General features: G+C 42.2%; 4 protein-coding genes across 4 annotated transcripts; 1 reads left to right on the plus strand and 3 right to left on the minus strand.

The window, feature by feature from the left end:
* Positions 1–679: 679 nt before the first annotated feature.
* rnf139 (ring finger protein 139) lies at positions 680–9,020 on the minus strand. Its single transcript, XM_068711430.1, has 6 exons — positions 8,535–9,020; positions 5,768–6,423; positions 5,414–5,561; positions 5,097–5,203; positions 4,050–4,301; positions 680–3,798 (listed from the first exon to the last, which is right to left on the minus strand). The coding sequence occupies exons 1-6, from the start codon at positions 8,695–8,697 to the stop codon at positions 3,016–3,018; spliced, it is 2,109 nt and encodes a 702-aa protein (XP_068567531.1). The 5' UTR covers positions 8,698–9,020; the 3' UTR covers positions 680–3,015.
* A 743-nt stretch (positions 9,021–9,763) lies between these two features.
* Positions 9,764–15,261, minus strand: tatdn1 (TatD DNase domain containing 1). The gene is made up of 12 exons (XM_068711431.1): positions 15,182–15,261; positions 14,452–14,517; positions 14,321–14,370; positions 13,890–13,953; positions 13,588–13,731; positions 13,275–13,317; positions 12,219–12,304; positions 12,097–12,137; positions 11,604–11,680; positions 10,594–10,664; positions 10,162–10,288; positions 9,764–10,034 (listed from the first exon to the last, which is right to left on the minus strand). The coding sequence occupies exons 1-12, from the start codon at positions 15,258–15,260 to the stop codon at positions 9,932–9,934; spliced, it is 951 nt and encodes a 316-aa protein (XP_068567532.1). The 5' UTR covers position 15,261; the 3' UTR covers positions 9,764–9,931.
* A 272-nt stretch (positions 15,262–15,533) lies between these two features.
* ndufb9 (NADH:ubiquinone oxidoreductase subunit B9) lies at positions 15,534–18,566 on the plus strand. The gene is made up of 4 exons (XM_068711432.1): positions 15,534–15,652; positions 16,620–16,812; positions 17,395–17,508; positions 18,183–18,566. Exons 1-4 carry the CDS (start codon positions 15,564–15,566, stop codon positions 18,312–18,314), a joined length of 528 nt encoding a protein of 175 aa, XP_068567533.1. The 5' UTR covers positions 15,534–15,563; the 3' UTR covers positions 18,315–18,566.
* Positions 18,567–19,381: 815 nt separating this feature from the next.
* Positions 19,382–24,670, minus strand: LOC137872970 (angiopoietin-related protein 7-like). Its single transcript, XM_068711508.1, has 6 exons — positions 24,038–24,670; positions 21,829–22,066; positions 20,942–21,076; positions 20,634–20,850; positions 19,788–19,983; positions 19,382–19,696 (listed from the first exon to the last, which is right to left on the minus strand). Exons 1-6 carry the CDS (start codon positions 24,668–24,670, stop codon positions 19,550–19,552), a joined length of 1,566 nt encoding a protein of 521 aa, XP_068567609.1. The 3' UTR covers positions 19,382–19,549.
* Between the last annotated feature and the right edge of the window lie 548 nt (positions 24,671–25,218).

The following is a 25,218-nucleotide window of genomic DNA, read 5'->3' on the forward strand; positions in this document are numbered from 1 at the left end:
TCAGACTGTGGGATGAATGTCTGGTGAATCACAGCGCTAAGGATCGAGCGAAAACAAACAAATGAATAAACAAAACAAGAAGCACAGACAGCTCACATGATCCATGATACCATTGTTGTGTTTTGAAAAATGCAGCATCAAACATTCGCTCTGCTGCTGGAACCTTTTGTATGTATAATACATATAAAAATAAATAATATATATAATAAATATATAAATAAATGTAAATATATATCACAAAAATGTATATAATATAAATATATATAGTATTTTACTGTTAAGTGTACTCTATCTTTTATATTTGCTTGGTTACCACAGTTTTGACAAAGTATTGCAGGTAAACTACTCAATGAATCACCTGCGAACTGCAACTTCAAATGCATAAATGATGAAATAGCGCCATCTACAGGAGCAGTCCACTGTAGTTCAGCAGCCTCGTATTTCTGTGTGCCAAAAATGTACATGACAAAGTAATTTAAAGGAACAGTTCACCCCAAAATAATAAAAAAAAAATGTATCAATTGAGTTTGTTTTGGACGGTTTCATGTGGGATCTATTTTCTTTCAACCACAACAAACTGTTCACAGATGTGTGGACTGTTTTGAGTAAAGCAGGTTTTTGGCTGAACTGTCCCTTTAATGTGGATGTTCGCAATATATCGGAGACACAGGTCCAAACGCAATATCAAAGATGATTTTATTTACATAAATCTCTTTTTAAAACAAAAGGCAAAAATTAACAGCTTTTACCTTTTTCAAAAAGCTTCCAGAACAATCAATCAAGCCAATAATCAAGAGTCCTTCACAGCTCAGAAACATGTCAAAAAGCACAGCTTTCTAATCACACATCAGACCTCCCGTCTCTCTCTCTCTCTCTCTCTCTCTCATCGTCAACAAGAACTTCACGGATTCCTTGCAGCTTATTTTTCTGCGACCAGCGATTACAACAGTAATGAACAGGAGTTTGTAGTCAAACCCTTTAAGACGTTCAGGCTGTGGAAGTCTAAACAGTGTAATACTCGGGAGGAGTTGTGCTTGAAAAGCGGTTTAATACAAAGTCACAATGAAGACCTCTGTGATCTGTACTGCCTAAATAAAATAAAAATAATAACAATTTGAAAACATTAATGATTTCTGGGTCTGTAAATTTTGTTCCAGTAGTTTAAGGGTCAGTGTTTAGTCGGACATCTTCCTTGTGGCTCCAAACAGAACAATAAATATCACAAATTGGGAGCAATGACTTTTTTTTTTCTGCCGCTCCGTAAGATTTCAGAACCTTTTATTGCCCAAGTACGTCACACATACGAGGAATCTGACTTGCTGATATTTCTTTGAGGCCTGCAGAGGAAACCCTGAGACTAGAAGCACAGTGTGAGCCTGTAGGACTCCTGTGTGGACCAGTGATTAGAAAACATAAAAAGGTGCATTTACTGAGTGATATGAGCGAAAATCAGCTCTTACAACGCGACTAATAACACAAAAAAACTAATTATGGTACGTTTCTCTTTCTTCCTTTTGAAAGAAATGCAAAGTACTTAGTAGATAAAACAAGTGGCACCTTCTCATACTGTGACATTTAGAGAAATAATCATCCCACCCAAACACCAGCGCTGTTATTCACCGAACTAAATACTGATTCACGGAAAGAGAAAATATGGAAATTTGCATTATTGAAAGAACTCATCTCATCCTAACGGTGTTTGTTTTACTACATGTACAATAACGTACACAAATGTAAGCGAGGTCACACAAGAGACCAGTAGTAAGTCATGACGAGAGGTATTTCAGTGATTACAGTAGAGTCACTTTGTAAAAGTCAGACACACCTCTCAGGTACTCTCTGGTTGGCGATAGAGTGGATAGAAAACTCTCTCTCTCTCTCTCTCTCTCTCTCTCTCTCTCTCTCTCTCTCTCTCTCTCTCTCTCTCTCTCTCGACACGTTCACCAAGTCTCTGCTTTAACAAGTCGGTTGCGGTTATGTTGGTTAATGACAAAAAACATTGAGCGTGCGTGCAGGAAACTCGAGCTGAGATCAATCAAGTCAGGATTTGAGAGAACACATATCAAGAGAAAGTGAGCGGCGCTGATGCTTTGAGCCACACACACACTGTCAACCAATCATTGTTGGCAAAAAAACAACAGCTGAAGGAAGTAATAACAGCAGTTTTCACGCTCTAAACTTTCTTAAAACTCCCAAAAAAAAAAAAACCTGACTTTGCACGTTGATTGAAGCTCAAATCCGTTTAATCGCTCCAGCTCTTCGTCGTTAATGAACTAACACACTGCATCTCCAAGACATCGTGTGAGCACATTACATGTCGGCGCGCGCACACGCGCACACGCGCACACACGCACACACGCACACACGCACACACGCACACACGCACACACACACACACACACACGCACACACGCACACACGCACACACACACGACACAAAATCTAAACAGTCATGTGACCGAAATGTTGCTTTTTTCCTTTTCTCTGGAAGAAAAACTACATTTCCACAGTGTGTGTGTGTGTGTGTGTGTGTGTGTGTGTGTGTGTGTGTGTGTGTGTATATATATATATATATATATATATAGAGAATCTGATAATGAACTTACTGATGTGTGATCAGCTAATAAACCATGCAGAGACGGCTGTGCACACATTGCAAGATTTGTATCAGCAGCTCCAATAATTTAGGTTATTCAAATAAAATAATAAGTATGAGTTTTTGGTCTACATCATGCAGCCTCGGCGTGCACACACATGCACACACACACACACACACACACAGACACACACACACACACACACACACAATGAGAGCAGCAGTTAATCTTTCCTCAAGCCCTTTTAGAGTAAAAATCAAAATCAAACAAAAACAAAAAATAAAGAGCATGACATCCCTGACATTTTTCAAGAACAAATTAAGATGCTGTTGTGTTTTTTTTTTTATAATTATAATTATTAACTTAAATATAATAAAGATATATACGTATATATTTCTCTTCTATAGATCTCTTCCTGTCAGTCCTCGGTGGAGTCTGTGTCGTCGTCGTTGATATAGTCTTCTTCTACTGGCGAGTTGCCATGTTGAGTCCCCCACTCGTCCTCGTCGTACTCTATGCTGTCGTTGTCCTCCAGCAGCTCGTTGTCGAGCCCCCCCGGTCCTCCCGCGGCCTGGACGCCGCCGCCGGCCGCCGCCCCCCCGTCGCCCGGCAGCTCGGCGTCCGGAGCCGCTGGGTCTGCCGCGGCGGCTCCGGCGGCGACGTCCTGCGGCGCCGCGTAGCCCCCGTTGTTATTAGAAAAGGCGGCTCTGTCCCGGCTCTCGTCCTCCACGTACACTCTCTGGTGGCACATGGGACACGTGTCCTGGATGTAGAGCCACTTCCTCAGGCACAGCGCGTGGAAGTAGTGGTGGCAGGGCGTGATGCGCGCCGACGTGGAGAACTCCTGGTAGCAGATGGCGCACACGTCCTCGATGTTCGTCAGCTGGTCGCCGCGCATCTCCGGCAGCGAGTTGATCTTCTTGACGGCGGTGCGGCGGTTGATGAAGGTCTTCCAGCCGTTCTTGGCCTGCAGGTAGATGTTGAAGTAGGCGTGCAGGCACATCATGCACGCGCGGATCTTGCTGCCCGACTCGAACATCATGGTGTAGGCGCCGTTTCCGAACATGATGACGCCGAACAGGAACTCGATGATGTTGCCCGTGGAGCGCACGTAGTAGACGTAGTCGTCCAGCTTCTCCCACAGGACGTTGGAGAAGCCGTCCACCATGAAGAGGCCGTAGACCGTCAGTGAGACCACCACCTGCAGGGAGACGAGGAGGGGAACATCAAAGACACGCTTTAGGGTGGAAAAATAGTCTGTCTCCACCTATGTGATCCACAGATGACCCATTACCATCTCCATGCTCTTTATACCTTCAAAGGACATTCTGGAAACAGTTTTCAGCTTTAAAAGCAGGAAAAAAACGGATCAAAAGGTAAGCAGGAGAAGGTGCATCTTCTATCACGAGAGCCTCACAGACCGGTGAGACCCGACGGGTTCTCCGTCCTCACCTTGAGGCAGAGCTCCACGCAGAAGGCGGTGACGGCGAACAGCCAGGTGTTGAGGGCGTAGTGGTGCCAGAGGGCGTAGCTGAGCGCCACGGGGAGCACGAAGAGCGCCAGCGACACCAGCAGGACGGGGAAGTGCCGACGGAAGGAGGAGACGTGGGAGGCGCTCAGCGACATGAGGACGGGGTCCGTCATGCCGTGGACGAAGTGCAGGATGGCCGTCAGCAGGAGGCACATGTTCCGGCTCAGGCGGACCTTCAAAATAAAAGCGAGAGAGGCTCTCAGTCACTGAAACATTATCTTTCTAATAAATAAATTTTAGAAAGATAATAAATACATTTCTGGTAAATCAACAAGGTGTTTCGGTTCAAGGTGCCTCCAAGTTTCATCAACTTAGACTTAAGAGAGTTTAAGATCCATTTAATGCCAATTAGAAGTTAAAATAAGACTTTAAATCTCCGTGGATTAGGAGTCAGCAATGTCTGCCAGTTCAGAGTCTGGCCAGAGAATAAAGAAACAAATAGTTTGTGTAGTAATGTGTCATACAGGTGTGCAACGTAAGCTTATTACCTCATACAATAGATTTTTTCCAATCATGTCTTCCTAGTTGTGCTGAGGAGCTTAGAATTTAACATTTTCTACAACATGTGTTGAGAGTAAACGGTTCATCTGGGCGGCATTTTAAACGAGACATTTTAAAAATCACAATTTTAAGCTTCATTTTGTTTGCTATTTCTGATTGAAGCGTTTGTTGCACATGATGAGTTCAAGGACCATCAGAAAGATGAAAATCTGATGATAATGACGTTTTTTTTATAGCTTTTAGCTATGATAAATGCCGGCGGGTTTTGGGGTTCAGAGGGTTAAAAACATGTTTTTCTTGTTATTGGTGGTTGAGAAGTCAAAGTGGAGAAAGTCATATATAATATAATATAATATAATATATATATATATATATATATATATATATATATATATATATATATATATATATAATATAATATAATATAATATATATAGACACACACACACACACACACACACACGTACCAGGCGTTCCTCGGGGTCCAGGCTGCTGAGTCCGGTCTGCAGAGCCAGGATGAAGAACAGAACCGGAGCCACGAAGCCTAAACGCTTATCCTCCTCTTCTGTCGAACCTGCAGAGGGTCAAAACAAGACGCTGAACTCCAGAATCCTTATAAATGAAATGGATTAAAGGAAAGTTTGTACAACACGCACGCACGCACGCACGCACGCACACACACACACACACACACACACACACACACACACACACACACACACACACACACACACACACACACACACACACACACACACACACACACACACACACACACACACACCTATGAAGGCCAGGATGCTGAGGCCCAGGTAGTGAGCGACAGAGGAGATGACGGCGCTCATCCCCAGCACAGTGAGTGTGGAGTCACAGCCGGAGATGATGAGGTTACTGGTGAGATCCCAGAACACGTCCCAGCTCAGCAGGAAGCCCTGAAACACAGAGTCACCATTACTTAAAGCTCTCTTTACATTTATACACACCGATTACACACATTTTAAGACCTTTTTTATATCAGAGAAAATGCAGTTTAATATGTTTTTCAACGATCAAAGGTCAAAGAATAATGGAAAACCAGTGTTCATTAAAGACAGTCAGACGCCCTGATTAAAAGCAGACTCAGCGGTTTTGATCTCACCTGTGAGTCAGTGCCTCCGTCTGTGGCGCCGCCCGTGGCGTCTCCGCTCTCCCTCCTCACCGCACGCACCACGTAGACCAGGATCAGCGCCTGCGCGGTGACCCGGGTCAGCCAGAACACCCGCAGCACGTCGGGGAAGCGGATCCTCTTCCACGTGTCCTCAAGCAGCAGCTGGAGCCCGTAGATCCGGTACATGTGCCGCACGAGCAGGTAGACGTACCGACACGAGTAGTAGAACCACTTGAGCCTCGCGGCCAGGCACACGGCCGTGTTCAGAGCCAGCGCCAGGCCCGAGAACACGGCCACCATCTGCCGGACGTCGGCGGGCAGCTCGATCATCAGCCCCCACAGAGGGATCATGATGTCCAGGACCACCAGTGCGGCGAACACCGACTGGAGGTCGAGCAGGAACACGTAGCCCACGCCGAACACCAGCTGCACCGCCGCCACGCCCAGCCACAGCGTGGGCCCGTTTCTGGGCAGCAGCCGGAAGCCCAGCGCCGCTTTGTAGTAGGCGCTGTAGAAGTCTATGTGGGAGGTGGCGTAGTAGTTGATGAGCACCGCCGCCATGCCGAGGAGGACGGCGGAGAAGAGGGTGTAGAATTTGAACAAGGCCTTCTGGGAAAGCAGCAGCACCAAGCTGGAGACGAGCACACCTGAGACACAACGGAAGGGGGGGGGGGGGGGGGGGACGTTAAAGGGATGGAACCGTCTCACATCACGCATGTCTGTCTGTCTGTCTGTCTGTCTGTCTGCCTGTCTGTCTGTCTGTCTGTCTTTCAGATGGAGCATCAGGATCTGGTGATGAAGGTAAACAGCTTCATATCTTATTCATACACATTTGTTGCTTTTGACAATCATAATATGTTGTCATAAAATGTTAATATCCTAACAATAAATGTTGTTGTAGAAAGTGAACACAGGACTGTCGCTGACTGAAGTTTCTTAAGTTTGTCTGATGAAACAATATCAACACAAACGAGACTTAGAGGTAAACAGTCAGCTGATAATCCCCACGAGTCAAATGTTGACCAAGCAACAAAGCAAACAAAGAGAGTATATAGATATAGATATTATCACAATTTGTTTTAACTAACATGATGTCAACATTTCATTATCTAAATATCAAGGTTACCGTCACTGCTTCTGTCCTCTCCTGCACCATGTTTATTAGTTTATTGTTTGGATTTTTGCACGTTTCTTTTCTTCAGACTTTGACAAAAAGGTCAATAACGTATCTCATTATGATTCTCATATCTCAGCTGAGGGATTATGAATAAAAAAGGTGTGTTTTCTCACAAACTCACTGCTATTCTTTATTCACGTACTTCAAATAGTCGTCTGTGTTTCAGCAGAGACCGACCTGAGATATTAAACGGAGTCATCTAAAAGCACTGAAGAGCAGCATTAAAACATTAGCTGTGTTAAATACATTATAATCTTACGTCTGTATACTGCCTCTTTGTCTCCTGACTCTTTGGACCTGAACAACGTTAACCTCTAGCTGCAGAGCAGCTTTCGTCAGTGACGATGTTAACCTCGGACCAGCTTTGTAAAGAGTGACTAAATGGACTTAAAGGGCTGTTTGTGGATGTCTTCGGCTTCATATAATAGTGTGCATTATGTTGATTTGCATCGCCTTTGAGCACTTTTCCAAAGTCTTGTTTTAGTTTTTAATTTCAGGTAAACATTACTAGCTTTACTTGCTGGTATTAAACATGAAAATATAAGTGGGTTGAAGGGTCATGAGACTGTTGGCCGACTCCTCTCCAGAACACAGAGCTCTTGGCCAACACCGAGAGGACGTCCGTGGAGCCGTTCAAAGGTAACCTGAACAAACGGAGAGTTATGTAACCCGGTCGCTGTTTGTCTACAATGTTCTCTTCCACGGAGAGAAGCTGCACCACATTGTTCTGTGTGGGGAGAATAACAGCGACTGTGGTTAACGTAGACTTTTGTCTGTCAAACGCCACAGAAACATGGACGTGTTAGTCAAGAATCATGTGACGCAATAATCACAGTGCTACTTCAAATGTGTTTTTAAGAGTTACATACAACAACAACAATCTATAGAACCAGAATAATCTGGTAATTTTTAAATAGATTTTCAAGTCATTTTCAAACAAAAAGTTTAAACATTTAATGGTTCAACTTTTGAAAATAAGTTTTCATTTTTGTCTATGTTAATACATTGATATTATATCTAGGTTTTGCAGTATTAGTCAGAATAAACAAAGCGTTAAAGTAAGTCAACTTGGGAAAATTGTGCATTTTTCACTGTTTTCGAGGATCGTTGTTGATTGCAGTATTAACTGTGTTCTTACACAGCGTTCAGACAATGATTTACATCAGCTTGTATAGGCTACAAATATATCTTGACAGGCAGAATGTCAGGCTGCCTAAAAGTCCTAAAACTTAACTTTAAGGACAACCGTAGGATTCTGGCAGGGATACAGAATATATCACAACACCTGGGATGAAAAATAATACCTGCCTTTAGCGGTTAGCTAGAGAGAGATGGCGAGTTGTTAAAATGTAGATTTCAGACTTAATTATATTAGAGGCAGAAGAGCCAGCACTGTGTCAGATAAAACCGGCTTGTATTGATGTTATTACCGGTGGTTAAATCGGCTTTATTCAGGTGTGACAGGTGACATAGCGTCACTCTGCTGACTGCTAACGTCACGGTTAAGCTAACGCTAGCTGTCAGTTTGACACGAGTTGTTCAGGCTCCTATACTGGACTTTAAAAAAAAAAAAAAACTTACCCATGACTCTGACCAACACCTTTACCATCGTGCCGGTCCATCCCGAACCCGGGTCGTAGTATGAGTTAAAAATGGCGTCGATAATAAAAATACAAGGAACTCTCAGGACCACATCGAGCACCGCTAAGGCCTGCGGGCCGAGCCGGACTGGAGTGGACGCCATGCAGGCTTCAGTGTCGGAGGAGCTATTCAGGCAACATTAAAATAAACAACAACAACAAAAAGCCGGCTCTCCTCCTCGGTTTCCGCTTTGCCTGGTGTCTTTATTTGGTAGCTGGAGACCTGTCCGCCATGTCTGAGCCTCCTGTTGCTGCTTCTTCTCTTTTAACGTTTTAACGTCGCGTTGCTGCAATCTCCGGATTGTTGTCGTCATTAACCGTTACACCTTCAGAGTCTGATATTCTGAAAAAAATACTTGGATATCTAATTAAATGGCCGTTTCTGTTGCTTTGGGAACACACAGCAGAAGTTGCTGTTAGGCTGTTAGTTCCGACGTAAGGTGACGTGACGTCCAGCGTCAGAGGGCGTGGCAGGTGACGCGACATTTTCTTCTTCTTTTTTTAGGTTTATTGGCGGTTGGCAAACAAATTAATTGTCGCATTACCGCCACCAACTGGTACGGAGTGCGGATCAGGATGTCTAGTACTTCTAGTTTAGTAAAATAAAATAAAATAAAAACTGGCTCATATTTTCTTAATATTAGTTAGTCTAAGATATTGAAATAATACTTCATTTGACATTTAGTTGAATTATAAATGAATATATAAATACAAATAAATGTATGTTTAATAAAATTATTATTATTTTTTTTTAAACAATTTGAATCAAACCTGCTTTATTTAGTTATATTTATGTATTTTCTTATCATTTTATATACTTTTCATTTATTGTTGTTTAACACAATTCTTATGAAAAATGGTAACATATTTTGATCCGATATGCATGTTAATGTCCTCTTTCAACAAGTTTGTTGATGTTCAGGCTTTTAAGTTATACATGATAACTGATTCTTTAAAAATGTGCATAGATAGCCTTATTATTGAAAAAATTGTGTAAATAATGTAAGAGCGTATGTGTTTTGTTAGTTCAAATAACATAGAAGAAGTGAGGCAGACCTTATGATCAAGGCTTCAATTTAGTAGCAAAAAATTTAAATAAAAAACAACAGAAACTTAATTTAAATGAAACACAGAAAATAACTAATTGTTGAAGCATTAAGGAAAAACCCATGAAAATGTAATTTATTTTATTTCAGAAGGGGACAGATCAGAAGTTTTTTGACTTTTCAAAATTGGCAAAGAGAGAATTTTATCTATCATTCTCACACACACACACACACACACACATTCATGAAGATTGTATCAGTCGGTCTCCTGAAGATTTAACGTGCTTCGTCATCAGCTGGAGCTGAAGAAGACTTTGATGGTGTTGTTGTAGATTGTGTTGGCCAGCTCCAGCGGCTCCTCCTCCCTCGCTGCTGCCATCACCTCTAACACTTGTCTGGAAGAGAGAAATGGTGAAATCTATGCATCAGCTTTTGGACTGAAGAACGTTGATGTTTGCTCGCTTGCAAACTGATGAATTTATCCAGTGAGTTCTGCAGAGAATCCACCTCATCGTTACTCACACGATGTGACAGGGCTCGTTCCTGTCCTTCAGACAATGCCCCGCCTCCCACTTCTTCTTTGTGGGAAATGTAGTTTTTACATATTTGGAGCCTGCATGCGTGTTCTTCACGCCACACCACGGAGCATCTGGGAAGGAGCAGGAAGGCATTAACACATTAATAAATGTCAAACAGCAATGTAACACACCAGACTACAAGATCTTTTATTTCATGTAATGATGAAGCCATAAAACACGGCGTGTTGGATTTCACAAATGTGATTATAACTTCAAAGACGTGCTGCAAATAATTCACTCTGATGCTGTAAAACAATAATTCTGAAGCAATGAAACTGGAATATCACGAAGATCTGGCTTTATGCTCCCAAATATGCTCTTCTTTAATATTTATATCAAATACCTTTTTTAATGCAATAAACTGAAGGCATCTCACCCGTTTCTATCATGAGCCTCTCAGTGGGGATGGACTTCATGGCTTCAATATTGGCCTCTGTTTTCAAGGAACTGAAAAATAGAAATAACGATAAACACTGTTTAAGTTTCAGTATTATAAATATTTACATAAATCATAATAATAAAATGACATTGTGAAACACTGCACTGAAGATACATATAGTATGTATATGTTAAATAATAATAGAATATAATACAATATATCAGGGCTGTATCGTTCACATACATTGCTTAGATTAACAGTTTTAAAATGACACCAGTAATCCTAAAAATAAGAGAATAAAAAACTAAAATTACATATTTTATGAGTCATGTTGCTTTAAATACAGAATACTTTTAAACACTTCCCTTCATTGAATTATCATTTATCTCCTCCATAGTATGTGTTTAGACCGTGAGCAAGTCAAGTTTTATTTCATTTATTCATTTATTTATCCAGGATAATAGGACTGAGATATTTAATCTATTTTACAGGGGATCTCGGCCAAGATGGCAGCGTAGAAGTTTCACCGCATAAAAAGACATTTAACAAAAAACTGCAAAAAGTTCAAGAAAAAACTCAAATAAAAGAGACTTTAAACAAACCGTTTTCAAGAATTGTCCCATTTAGTGCTCAAATGATCCTTAATCCTGTTTTTAAAATCTTGCATGTTCTTAAAATATTCTAGTTTAAAGTGTCTCAAACCAAGATGAGCATCTAAAAACTTTAAGCCGGTTCTAGAGATGCTGAACCTAATTTGATGATTTGATGATCGGAGGTTGCAGCTACTGATTCTGCGGATCCACGGACGTAAAAAGAAGACAAATAAACTTTCTCACACAAACAGTAATGCAACGACGTGCGCAGAAACCCGATGAAACTAATCGTAACACAGCATGATACACTGAACCTAACACTGTAGACCAGATGTGGAGCTGAGTCCACATGTGGTTCATGTCGGGTGAAGTCTTAAAGGGTTCAGTTCAAGGAGGAGAACTAAATCCTCTCACCATCCATTTATTCCAATGAAGAGGTCCAGGTCAATGAGGGCAGCCGCGTCCTCTGCCGTCCCGTCAAACGAGTGGACCTGAAGTGAAATAAAACTCTCAGGTAATCAGCTGGACCAGGGTTTGATCTGTTTTCTTTATTATTAGAATTACATTTGTTTGCCATTCATCATCCCAGTGAATTAAATTAACGTTTTACAAATATGCCTACAGAAAAATAAAAAAATACAGTTGCACAATTTTACAGGAGTACAGATACTGCAACATCAGTCTATTAAATGCATTACTTCCTGTAAAGTGGAGATTTCCCAGAATCCCACAATGCAATGCACAATGGACATGGAGGACTTAAATAGATCATTTATAACAGACAGCTTCCACAACATCCTGGAAAATTTAAAACTTAGATATAAAATCCTTGGGAATTCTCTTGTATACTTTCTACCAAACAGTAAACTTTGAAGAATATTATAAAGTATAAAACAATTGTCCTCACCACTCCTCCAACACATCTGTCTCGGTTTCTCTTCATGATGTCTGTCAAAGAGAGACGAAGAAACAGTAAAAGGCTTTGTATAAAAATAAAAAGCAGACCAGGTCCTGAGTGAACAAACCTACCGATGAACTCCTGGTGGGAGTTCCTGCAGTGGAGGAACATGGGCAGCTGGGTCTCCTCTGCCAGATCAAACTGCTTCTCAAAGTATCTGTTCCACACCAGAACGAGCAAAGACAGGAAACAATGAAGAGCGTATTTAAGGGCTTCTTCAAACTTTTGTGGCAAACAATTTAACAATTACTCAAGCAACTTATCAATAGATTAGTTGGTGATGAAAACAATTGTTACACGTAGCCATGCGTCAACGCCCGGGTCTGAAAAGTGAAGCCAATGCAGAAGAGCCTTAAAGCTGCATTCTCTCTAATGTCCATCAGGGGGCGACTCCTCTGGTTGTATAGAAGTCTATGAGAAAATGACTCTACTTCTCTCTTGATTTATTCCCTCAGTAAACATTGTAAACATGAGTTTATGGTCTCAATCTCTAGTTTCAAGTCTTCTTCATTACAGAGTCAAATAGACCATAAAGCAGGGTATGCTTTAGGGCGGGGCTACACAGTGACTGACAGGTCGCTATTACAGCGTTGTCCGGTCTGGTAGTTGTCCGTATTTTCGTCTTACAACTTTAACCCTTTCACTGTGTGTCTTCACTTCATGAAAGTTAACACCTAATAATGTCTTATTCATCGTTCGGTTGTACTCATCTTCACCCTCTCGTGTCACTTCTGGTTGCAAAAAAACTAAGATGGCGACGGCCAAAATGTCGAACTCGAGGCTTCAAAACGGCAGTTTACAAACCAATGGGTGACATCACAGTGACAACGTTCACTTCTAATATCCAGTCTATGCTTGTCGTCACATCTCTAACAGAGGCTGTAGCTAGGAAATCGTAAATCTGTGATGAAAAGACAATGAAATAAACTAAAAACTGTAAACAGCATTAATGCACTATAGACATCCAAAGTACTGGGTGACCAGAGGGAAGAGTCCATCACTGATTAATAAAGGTTCATAATAAAGACATAATAAAGCTTTTTGAGGCATCACAACTGACCAAAGGTACATTTATATGCAGCCAATTAGAGAAGCTTTTAATAAAGAATAGAAACAAATAAACTTACTTGAGTTGAGTCTCTTTTGGGCAAAATTGCAACCTGTCGAAATCTGTAACAGAGAGAAAAGACACATTACAGTCTCATTAAACAATGAAAACTCTTAATGTTACAATCCACACGTGCTACTCCCAAACTCAGGTCACTGGAGACTTTATATTTGAGATCATATTTATATTCTATAGAAGAATATACACTGATGTAGTTGTATAAAAAAAGCTAAGAGCCACAAGTGACAGAATTTGTTGTGGATAACATTTTCTCTGTGTTTTATATCTTTAAATTATTACTGAACAAATGCAACACCGTCACCAGTACCCACCTAGTCCACACTCTCCGACGGCCACCACCTTTCCTCTGTGCTCCGTCACCAGCTCCCTCAGCCCCGAGAGGTATTGGGATTCACCATTCTGCTCAAACTCGCTGCAGCGGGTGGGATGGCAGCCCACCGTGCAGTAGAACTCATCTGTAACAACGACGCACAGGGAGCGAGTGTAAAGGTGCAGCACAGAGGACAGAATCAGGCAGATTTGGTCGATCGTGCTCATGAAGAAATGGACTCATGAATTCACATTTAGGTCGTGCACCCGGCTCTTTAGTCTCTTTCGTCGTTGCTTTCATTACCTCTGGTCTCGGCTAGTTTAAGAGCCTCCTTGCTGTCTTCGAGGTTTCCTCCTGTGATCATAAACTGGAACAAAGCGACAGCTTTTACATTACTGATGAGACAACAATTCTAAATGGCTTTTCAGTGTTCAAAAACAAGACTTAAGAGTCGAGCATCGCCACAGTTATTACTATTTAATGCTAAAAGGAACACGAGCGCCTGCACCGAAAACTTCAGCGCAGTCCGTCCGATGGTTGTTGAAACATTTCACTCAAAATCACAAATGTCGACCTCATGATGGTGCAAGAGGAAAAAGTCAGAGGATCACCAAAGTCAGTGGGATTCATCCTCTGAGGACCATGAATGTCTGCACTAAGTTTCATGACAATCCATCGGACAGCTGTTGAGATATTTCAGTCAGACCAAAAGTAATAATGGAGACATGGCTTACCTTTTCGACTCCGGTTCTGAGAGCTCTGTCAATGATGTGATTGAAGTCATCTGTCACAAAATCACAACTGATCTCAGGTTTACTGGTCTCAGGTTAACTAGTCTCATGTTAATAATAAATGCGTAGCTCACCGTCGTGCTTCTGCTTCCCTCTGTAGAGTCCTCTGAACATCGGGTCGGTCAGGTTCACACCGATATCTGGAGAGGATGGAAGTTATCGGTACTGAAATATTTCACCAAACATGTTGCTGTGATTCATTGCTGATGTTCTCTTATGATACAGTTATGATATGATACAGTGATCCAGCTGGGATATCGTCCCTTGAAATAATATACATAATTGATCAACTTCTCATTTCAGGACGACACAATTTAACTTTTTATTTTGCATAATTTCATCTCAGTTGCTTGGAACTAAGAGCATTTTTTAAAGTGCATGATTCAAAATCATCACCCAGTCCTATAAACCTGCACAGACATGGTTAAGGCTTACAATTCCCAGTGGGTTGAGGGTTTGATTCCCACTCTAATATTGTGCAACCACCACCGTTCTTGACTCTATCTGCATTCACTTTAATGCCAAACACAGTACCTGTTGCTGATATAAGTAACATCTGCAGCGCAGTATAAGCTGTCATAATGAGTTGTGAATCAAACCATCTGACATGTCCCTGCACACAGATGTACAGCTCTGTGACTGCTGTGTTGACATTTTTCAGCAGGGCTAACTCAAACTAGCTCCCATGCTAACTCAAAACACACATGCTTGTCTGTTTACCACCATTTGCCAGCACGCACTGACACTCATCTAACCTTCTCTTTATGTGTTATGTAATGTAAACATCAAACACAAGTGTCTCACCGATGAATTTGTGCTGAGCCATGTTTGTAAGAGCAATACTTCTAAGAAGAACCACACATGCAGTTCTCACCAATCCCATAATGCTTCAATACCGTAAGTACTATAAAGGAGAGCAGTCACATTATTGGTATAGTTAGCTTTTTGTTTACTTTCCCCCTCTTCTCCAAAGGTTCCAGACAAAAGATAATATGAAGCGAGTTTGGTTGTAGATAGCCGTTATTACTAACATATGTGATTAAATCGTGGGAAAAAGGGACAAAATAAACATCCGAGAAAATACGTTTGTGCATTGTAAATGCACTTACGGTAATAACGTCCACACGCCACATAGTCCCAGAATCCACCGCGCCGCTCACCGAGAAGGTGACAGGGGACAGTGAAAATGGCCACTGCCTATCTCACTCACCACCAGAAGGTGTTGCGGCTTTACAAGAAATCCCTTCGACACCTGGAGTCATGGTGCATCTTCAGGTAAGACGAGCTGTCTTCGTTTAAGAACCGTGAAGAAAAAATAAATAAACACATAACACGTCGCTGCTTTACTGCAGACAGTCTCTGTTTGCTGTGCTGCTAAGCTAACCAGCTAAGCTAACCGCTAGCCAGGTCACCCATTCCATCAGCTAGCATCAGCTAACAGTCGAGTTATAGCCTTTTAGCTAACACCTAAACTTGAAAATCTAGTCTAATATATCTGTATATACAGAAATCATCATGCGTTATATACATTAAGCTAGTTTACATTTTAGGAATTCACTTGGTGAGAAATATCACTTCTCATTTGTTCACCACTCCAAACACTGTTCTGTGAAATCTATTATTGTTATTACTTCAGTAATTAATCAAGCAATAAACTCTGTTTCATCTGATGAACTGATTAATTCGATTTTTTTTGTTGTCAAATGCTGTTCAAGTTAAGTAAGGAATAGTTAAGTATGGTAGGTATAGTGTTTTGTTATTTATATTATTTTTATGGGTATTTATTTCTTATACAGGTAGCAGTTGAAAATAAATGAAGTAATTCATTCTAGATGTGGTCAATACACAATTTATAATATCTGAGAATAAGTTACACTTTGTAATAAAAACACATAAAAGAGAAAAAACAAATGAACCTAGAACTGTACTAACCAGTATTTAGGGTTTTGAGTTAAACAAGTTGTATGAAAACTATTGTTATTGTGGAGTTCAACCCAGACCTTACATTACAGACCAGAGTTATGAAGAAGAATCAAGAACAATAAAGCTTCTCAATGTTAGTCAACTTTCTCTCAAAAGGAAGAAATGCATTTTGTTGTTCATGATGATTTTGTTTGTGTCATGTTCATGCTGTATCTGCACTAGATGTCTAATGGTAACAGGACACATCTGGGTCTCCCTCAACACTCTCATTCGTATGATTTAAGTCGTGTAACTGTGATGTTTTTTTTTATCGCTACAGAGACAAATACCGGTTCTACGCCTGCATGATGCGAGCTCGCTTCGATGAGAACAAGGACGAGAAGGACATGGTGAAGGCCACCGTGATGCTGAAGTCGGGAGAGGAGGAGTTCTGGGCCAACCAACACCCCCAGCCCTACATCTTCCCCGACTCCCCCGGCGGGACGTCCTACGAGAGATACGAGTGCTACAAGGTGAGGCAGGGCGTCACGGGCTTCGTCTGGATGTTTTTACCCTGTGGATACACATTTCATCGTCTTCAGTATTTTCTTTCTTACTTTATTAAGCTCACAACTTGTGACTCGAAAAAAAAACGTATACAAAATTATTTGGACTTATTAGAGAGTTTGCCTGTAAAAGAAAATAAATAAGAAAAGTGGGATGTGGCTCGCTGAGGCTACAATAAGTTTGAAAGTTGTTTCCCTTTTTTTCTGTAACATAAAGCCGAGGGATGTTTCAAATAAAACCTTAAACTTTTCATAAAATGTTCACAAGAATGTGACCGATATCGTTACTGCCCTCTGGTGGAGATGTAAGGGGAGTGCAACTACTACCATCTACATCACATAATCTGACAAATTCTGTCCTCAGATGTGAGAAATCTTGAGTGAGATTTTACATTGTTCCATATCAAACGTTAAGTTGTTTTCTTTTTATCAGGTGGCCTATTTTATCAAAGAAAAGGAACACTTGAATGTACTCATTTAAGATTAAGATAATGACTGCATAAAGATGTAGACGATCGTAACGTCCTGAGCTCCGCTCTGTTCCTGCAGGTCCCGGAGTGGGCGCTGGACCACTGGCACCCCTCAGAGAAGGCCATGTACCCCGACTACTTCTCCAAGAGGGAGCAGTGGAAGAAACTGAGAATGGAGAGCTGGGACAAAGAGGTGAGCGTTTCAGCATCCGGTCCGTCTACACATCACATGTTTTACATTCCACTGTGTCCCCTCCTCTTTGTGCTATACGAGACGCAAAATAGACATTATAGTCCTACCTATTTTTACCCTTTTAATACTTAAGGTACTTTGATCAGTGCAGGAAATAAGCTCTGCGGCAAACAGACATTTATGATACTTGCATCTTTGGTTCAGCACAATAATCGTCACAATTAATCACCAATTTTTTAAGCTTTAAGGCAATTTCCAGAGATACAAATCTAACGTTAGGCTCTAAACGAACTACACCACGGTCACATGACTTCACGTCACCACCACTCGGTAGATACGTTTCCTCGTGTTAATCTGTTAAGCTTGATGATGTTTAATGTCCCCAACAACCTCTGTAGTCTTATTTAAACACTGTAGTTATTTAATGTCCTAGAATAAAATGTTTAAATCTCTTCAGCTTGTGTTAACCACAGATCTTATTTTAGACATCCAACAACAAAAAACCCCGTCGACTTTAAAATGAGGGAACCAAAAGTGCAAAAATGCTGACTCATTTTTGTGGTTTTAGGACTAATTCCCGCAGCACTCTATTGACAGGTCGCATATTTCCAAAAACAATAATCCCTGACCTGATGTTACAGCCCTCGTTGTAAACCTTTGTGTCTTGGTTCCAGGTCGCCCAGCTGCAGGCTGAGACTCCAGCCGGAGGCCCCAAGACCGAAGCCCTCCCTCCCGCCCGCATGGAGGGAGACCTCCCCCCTCTGTGGTGGCAGTACGTCACCCGCCCCAGAGAGCGCCCCACATAAACACCCTCCACCCTCCCGGGGTCGGGAAACAATCTTCAACACACACACAGCAGCAGCAGCAGCAACAACAGCAGCGCGAAGTCTGGCTGAATTTACATATTTCTGTGAAGAATGTTTGACGAGTCAGTCACCTGTGCAGGTTGCACGGCTGAGAAAACAACCTGCCTGAATTCACACTGAGATGTGACTTTGGGAAGTCCTGTAGATGTATCAATGAATACCTGTAACTATTAATAAATAATTCTATGTAAATGTCTGTGTTGTGTTTAACTGCAAAAGAAAATCCTCTGTATCTAGACATCTATAACGAGTAAAATGTGAGCTAAATTTATTTTTGTTCAAAAACATCTTTCCTACCTCCAAATATCCTCTGAGTTTAAATGTGTCTTTATAGATCTTCTCATCTGACGCTGCAAGAAAAACAGCTTTTTGCATATTCTACCGAAAAGCACAGTGAGCGCTTTTAAAGGCTCTGCATTAATATGCACAGGTGTTCTCCCTTATCTTTGCTTATAAGACCTCTGCTCAGGCGGAAGGTGGAGAGAGCTTTGCTGGGAATTATGTGCAGTCAGCAGAACCCCATGCACCAATAAGAATGATAAAGGTGTAGTTTGCTCCACCCTGACAGGTGCAACGAAGCTTCCAAGAGATGGAGGAGCAGTCTGCACGCTCCTGTGATGCACTCGAATGATTCCAAAGAGAGTGAAATCACTCATTGTGGGTGAACCTGGGTCTGTGCATGGAGCCTTAAGGGTGTAGTCGTAACACTTTGACATCAGTGTCTTTACTGGTGCAACAGACAAAGCAGAAGAAGTCAGTAAAGATTATCAGCCTCTAAAAGTGTGACGTTAAGGTTGCTGGATATATGCTGAGAAATCAAAGTAATTACAGTTATGCTGCTTCTTAAACCTTTCCGCAAGGACGGTTTATCTTGTGATCAGGAAAGTATTTGCCGTTAAATTCTATGACCCAGAACCAACAGTGTGTTAGCCCGTCGCTCAGTCATTTATGTGGCTCTGAAGGTGTAAATCTGTAGTTTATTTTTTTGTGTAAAAAGGCTCAGTAACAGCTGGACACTCGTTTACTCATACAGCAGAAAAAGTGCATTTGTTGGGGACTATTTCCAGCAGTGGATTAAGACATAATTCGGTACATGTGTGAGTATTCCTGGCAGCCCCTGGAGGCAGCTAGCAGTCCTAAGAAAGCTGCAGGCGGGGCTTCATACTGTCCCATAGCTATGGCGACAAGCGTGGCCTGAAGTTTCGCGGTCGCATCATCATGGTGACCGCCTTCAGAGAGTAGAAGTCTGACTCCTTCCAGGAGAACCACACGATGCCGTCCGGCCCGAGCAGGTTCTGAGCTTTCAGAGAGTAGCGCCCCCCCTGGTGGAAAAAAAAGATGTTTCAACATTAACATATTTATAAACCTGCGTACCGGTCCTACAACATCTTGTGGCGTGTTGTTGTCACTGACCTCGTAGTAGACGCCGTTGAGGTTGGCGTAGAAACACTGGTGGAACCACCAACCGGCGTGGCTGATCTCGGCACAGATGTTTCCGGTGTCGGGCGTGCTGAAGCCGTGCTGGTCGTGGTACCAACCGAACGAATCCTCCACCGTTCCACTGAAACCAGACACGTGGAGGCGGTACCGGTTCTCCTCGTTCTCTATCCTGCACGAGGAGGAGAGGAAACCCAAAGAGTAGAGAGATCCACTTGTCCTGCAGACCCCTGACTATCTTCTACATGTTTCAATTGAAGTGTCACCCATTGGTTTGTGGACTACTGTTTTGAAGCATTGAGTTCAACATTTTGGTTGTCGCCATCTTGTTTTTTGCAACCAGAAGGAACACGAGGGGGTGGAGCTACAAATGACATTTTTCAGTGACCAAATTGTTACAATTTAATTTTAAAGTTAAAATTCTAAGACAGAAGAACAAACAACTTCCAGACCGGACAACGTTGTGGTAGCGACCTGTCAATCACAGTAAGCCCCGCCCTAAAACATACTCTGCTTTATGGTCTATTTAACTTTAAATGGATCATAATTTACTAAATGAATATTATGCTGTTTTGAAGAAGAATTGAAACTAGAGATTGAGACCATAAACTCATGTTTACCATGTTTACTGAGGGAATAAATCAAGAGAGAAGTAGAGTCATTTTCTCATAGACTTCTATACAACCAGAGGAGTCGCCCCCTGTTGGTCATTAGAGAGAATGCAGCTCTAAGACATGAAGCATTGACTTCACTTTTCAGACCCGGAGGATACAGTTGTCTCTGTACTGTTTACGACTCATCTACATCATCCGGTGTGTCTACCTGAAGCTGTGGTACAGGGCGTGTCTATGGGCGTGGCTCCAGTCGTGCAGCTCGATGCGGAGGCTGTAGTGTCCCTGGTTGGACAGCAGGTGGAGCTGTTGGTTGCCCAGCCAGTGTTCCTCACGCGGCTCACCGAAGCCGTCGCGGTACTCCGACCAGCCGCGGTTAAAACTCACCAGGCCGCCGCGCCGCCGCTGAAACACCGTCCAGCCTCCGCCTGGAGCACACACGAAGAAGAAATATGTCACGCACACAGATATGTCTTTGTGTCTTTACCTTGTGCTCGATAACGCAAGCGTGTGTCTCACCCTCGGTCTCCATGTCGCAGTAGACGGGCAGGGCGTTTCCTGGCGACTGGACGATGCTGTAAACACCGGAATGACGAACACCGTTGTAATACAGAGATGCACAGTCGGACGGACAGAAAGACAAACGCGGTCCATCTGAGGGACGGAGACAGAGAGACAAAAACTGTCAACTAATGATGAAACTGAAATCCTGAGTTGTCAAATCTTATCATTAGCAGTTTTAATGATGTATTATTAGTGTAAAAGGCTGTGAAAACATCTCCTTAAAACAACTGGATTTATTCAAGTTTCTCACCAACACTACATTTAATTATTTAAAACACATTGCATTTACATGTTAGCATTATAATTTACCTTTGCCCAATACTAATTTACACTGAACAGAGCCTGAACGCATCATAATGTAGCCGTTAGCGGTGCTGCTAACGTTATTAGCTCTCCTCCTGTCAATTTAAACATAGATTGGTTGATTATAATGAAACATTGTCAGAGATCCTAGCGCAATCCTAGCGCTTGACTGCTGCACAGGAAAAGCAGTGGGATTCATAATAACGCCTCCTGTACTGCCGCACGCTCTCCTCTGGACTGGTGGAGGGCAGGATAAAATGAAAAATGAAAACGTAACAAGTTGTTTTCTCATTTCTATTTGTTCTCATCCCCTTTCTTCGTATTATGTGGCTATTTCTTACACATTGCACCTTTAAATGTTAACAAAACATAGGCTGCAAAATCAGATTTTTGTAAGGTAAAGTCAAATAAATGCTGAATTCCCAGCAGCACACTGCTGCTGTGTGTAGTTGTTTTGATTGGGTTAAAAAGTTCCAGTTAGGTTGCATGATGCAACACGCAATTCATGCAACTCACCACTGTGTCGGTTGCATGTGTACCTGGTGGCAGTGTGTCTCGCATGCCGAGCAACGGCGTGGTTCTGACGACGTTGATGGCGCAGCCCGTGTTGCGGCTCATGCGCTGCGTGGCGGCGGCCGAGAGGTTGCGGAGCTGCGCCTGCAGCTCGTACAGCAGCGCCGCATGCACCAGGAGCAGCGTGTCGGCCTCGGGGTGACGCAACTCCAGAGAATGCAACCGCTGGTCGAAGGGCGACTCGACACTGACACTTTCTTCACCCTGAAAGTTAACAACAGTGTGTTTAGGGAGGTTTGACATTGTTCTCCTGTTGTAAACAATGGAGCCAATTTCAAAGGAACGCTCAAGGCATCTACAAACAATGTGTGTTTTTTTTAAATCTTTCAAACCAGTTTATTGTTAAGCATATTTAAATATGTGATGTAAACTTCCAAACACTTGTCTTCCAATATAATGGGCGCTTGAGGTTAATAGGACAGTGTGTAACATTTAGGGGGATTAATTGGCAGAAATGGAATATCATTTTCATAACTATGTTTTAATGAATGCATAATCGTCTTCCACAGGTCTGCCATCTTGCACCGCCATGTTTCTAGAATGAACAAACTGAACACTGGATCTTGAAAGAGCCATTCACATTTTTACGTTACCTAAAGGTAGGGATCCGTACCAAATACATGGTATTAAACGGGTCTAGGTGCTGAATTAGGGGAGTATTAATAAGCTCTGATGTTACTGTTCTTTTTTATTATTCCTTTTTAATGATTAGGTGTGAATTATTATCGCACTGCAGCGCTCATCTCAGCTCTGTCGGGCTGAGCTCCTCCAACTAAACACACACATAGACACTTTTCAACAAGCATGAACATGTAAACAAAAGTGAAACCTAATTCAACCAACTCTGTCAGCAGTCTCTCACCCGATTTTGACAAACAAGCTTGAACTGAAGCTGTCTGTATGAACCAGTCTGTTCTGGTAAAGTTCTCAAAATAAATGGAGGTACTACAAAGAGCCTATACGCCGTCTGAAGACACAACTTACGGCACACGGATGAATGCGTTCTCGCGGATACAGAAACTATAATTTTGATTATTTTGTTTGTCTTCATTTTGGCAGGATTTTGCTACAGCCTCATTTGTGTGGTACAATAAACTAAATTACCAAGATGTCGGATCACCAAAATTAATACTTTTCAATTACAGGAAAAACAAGTAGGTTAATTTAGCCCATTGAGTAGCTTATATGCTCAAATCTGAAGGGAAAGCATTGATCTACTAGGACTTTTGTCAGCAAACAATGGCACCATTTACAAAAACAAGCAAATATCAGACTGCAGTCTTAATTTGACTTTGACCAAGGGTGGCCCCTGAGACACCCCAGCCCAGAAAAATACTCTCTGGGTCAGGCAGACCAAAAGGCCTGCATCTAATCCTGTTAGCATTCAGGGTTAAGGAGGACTTAGTGGGTGTCAATACAGGGAGATAAAGACAGACAGAGATAAATAGAGACAGAGAGAGAGAGAGAAGAGGGTGTCCGGATAATCTTTTGCTGCATGTAACAGAAAGCAACATTATCACAGTTATTGTTAGTGTTTGTAGCATTGCCTGTATTGTTTCTGATCAGTTTCAGTGCTAAAAACATTTAGCTTGTGAAGCAGTACGTTAGCGTGAATATCAAAGTACAACTGAGGACGACTGGACATGTGGCATGTTGTGTTGATGCCAGATAAAAACTCAAGGGATCACCAAAATAATTGGTATTAATCTTTTGGGGAACACGGATATCTGCGCAAACGTTTATGACAATCTGACGTAAAGCTTTTGAGATACATCACTCTGGACCAAAGTGCTGGACAGACATCAAGCCTACAGAGGGATACCTAGTGAATTAAAATAGTAAAAGGGGTATAAATAGATGAATAATACACTCTTTTTTTATTTCAACGTAAAAGTAATGAAATATAGATACAATTTTTAAAAAAGTAAAAAAATCTCTTGTTAAATCTGGTGTTAACCACAGACCTTATCTCAGGGTTCTAACCAAAATCCCATTAAGAAAACCTCTGACTTTGAAACGAGGGAACCTGAAGTCAAAGAATTATACCTCATTTAGGCGTTAGGACTTACTCCTGCAGGACGCTATTTATAGCATGTCCAACTATTTCTTTAAGAAAGTTAAGCTGCCATTTCATTCCAACAGAGACAAACTGTAAACTAGTGTACAGCCGTGTACCTGCACCTCCAGGGACTTGACTCGATGGCGGTGGTTCCTCAGCTCCTCCTGCAGCTCTGACATCGTCTCCCTTTGCTCCTCCAGCTGTTCCTTTCTGTTCTGGTTCTCGTGGAGCCAATATGAGATGTCGTCTGTGCAGCGGAACATATCCGGGCAGCGTTGCTGCGACGTTCCCACCGGCACCGGAGGCAGCTTGGCCATCAGCCGGCACTGGCCGCTAGACGTCAGCTGGCTGCTGTACTCGCCGCACTGTGCCGATGAACTGCCAATAGTCCGGTTGAAGGTTTGGTTGGTTCTGTCGTTAACACCGGTGTCCCTGCTGCGGATGAATGGTGGGGAGTTCGCTGACAGGTCGGAGTGTGTTTCCAGGAGGGAGGGAAGAGGATGCCAGTCAGCGTCCTCATAGTTGTCTTTGTTGTCCCAGTTTGTGTCAAAGTCTGTGTCTGGTACATCCACGCTTGTTTGGATGTTCATGTCCAGTGCATCCCCGTTATTTTCTGTGAGGGTATTGGGGTGTACGTCCTCATCGTGTCCAACATCTGGGCGTTCATCAGAGGCCGCAAAGTCACCGGTAACATGGTGACACCGGCGGGTCAGTAACACAAAGGTTAGTAAAATGGATCGCCACTTCATCCTGAACATTCAGTAACTCGCCCTCCCTGATTGTTGCTGATTGTTATCCATAGCAACTTCAAGTGAAGTCATTGGTTTCAATTAGCTGATCAACATCCATGTCAGACGTCATAGCTACAAGTTGAGGTCCAGACTTCACCCAAAGTTACACTTGGTTTTTAGGACAGGGAAGAACTGTACAAAACAAAGATGAAGATGAAGTTCATGGATTTTTTTGTCCATGAATCGTGACTTAAACATAAACCGGTTCTCCCTCTTCAAACTCTGTATCATCCAAGCCAGGTTTCTATGAAGGTGCTCAACCTGTTCAGTGGCCCATAGACCAGTGCTTTAACCTTCACTGGATTGGTAGAGGAAGAGATCTCTGAAAGTCCTGTTAACTTGTAGCCCAGGAAACAAGGTTACGATCAATGAAAGGAGCAGTTTTCCGTACATCATTATGATTTTATCAGCAAACCTTGAAGTTCTTGAAGTGACAAACCTCTTTGACATGAAAAGAGTAGTTTTAGACAGGAATGATGGTCTTTAAAACCATATCTAAACCAAGC

The sequence above is a fragment of the Cebidichthys violaceus genome, unplaced genomic scaffold (genome assembly GCF_023349555.1).
Source record: "Cebidichthys violaceus isolate CVI_PGR_0920_01 unplaced genomic scaffold, fCebVio1.0.p SCAF_16, whole genome shotgun sequence".
Taxonomy (NCBI): Eukaryota; Metazoa; Chordata; class Actinopteri; order Perciformes; family Stichaeidae; genus Cebidichthys; species Cebidichthys violaceus.

Coding starts and splice junctions, on each gene's coding strand:
- rnf139 (XM_068711430.1), bottom strand. CDS start 8,697: ATGGCGTCCACTCCAGTCCGGCTCGGCCCGCAGGCCTTAGCGGTGCTC. Junction 5,562..5,767: donor ACGGAGGCACTGACTCACAG/GTGAGATCAAAA, acceptor TCTGTGTTTCAG/GGCTTCCTGCTGAGCTGGGA. Junction 3,799..4,049: donor GCGTGGAGCTCTGCCTCAAG/GTGAGGACGGAG, acceptor GTCTCCCTGCAG/GTGGTGGTCTCACTGACGGT.
- tatdn1 (XM_068711431.1), bottom strand. CDS start 15,260: ATGGGATTGGTGAGAACTGCATGTGTGGTTCTTCTTAGAAGTATTGCT. Junction 11,681..12,096: donor ACAGATGTGTTGGAGGAGTG/GTGAGGACAATT, acceptor ATTTCACTTCAG/GTCCACTCGTTTGACGGGAC. Junction 10,289..10,593: donor GAGGCTCATGATAGAAACGG/GTGAGATGCCTT, acceptor GCTCCTTCCCAG/ATGCTCCGTGGTGTGGCGTG.
- ndufb9 (XM_068711432.1), top strand. CDS start 15,564: ATGGCCACTGCCTATCTCACTCACCACCAGAAGGTGTTGCGGCTTTAC. Junction 15,653..16,619: donor GAGTCATGGTGCATCTTCAG/GTAAGACGAGCT, acceptor TTATCGCTACAG/AGACAAATACCGGTTCTACG. Junction 17,509..18,182: donor TGGAGAGCTGGGACAAAGAG/GTGAGCGTTTCA, acceptor TCTTGGTTCCAG/GTCGCCCAGCTGCAGGCTGA.
- LOC137872970 (XM_068711508.1), bottom strand. CDS start 24,670: ATGAAGTGGCGATCCATTTTACTAACCTTTGTGTTACTGACCCGCCGG. Junction 22,067..24,037: donor TCAAGTCCCTGGAGGTGCAG/GTACACGGCTGT, acceptor GTTAACTTTCAG/GGTGAAGAAAGTGTCAGTGT. Junction 20,851..20,941: donor CTGCGACATGGAGACCGAGG/GTGAGACACACG, acceptor TGTGTGCTCCAG/GCGGAGGCTGGACGGTGTTT.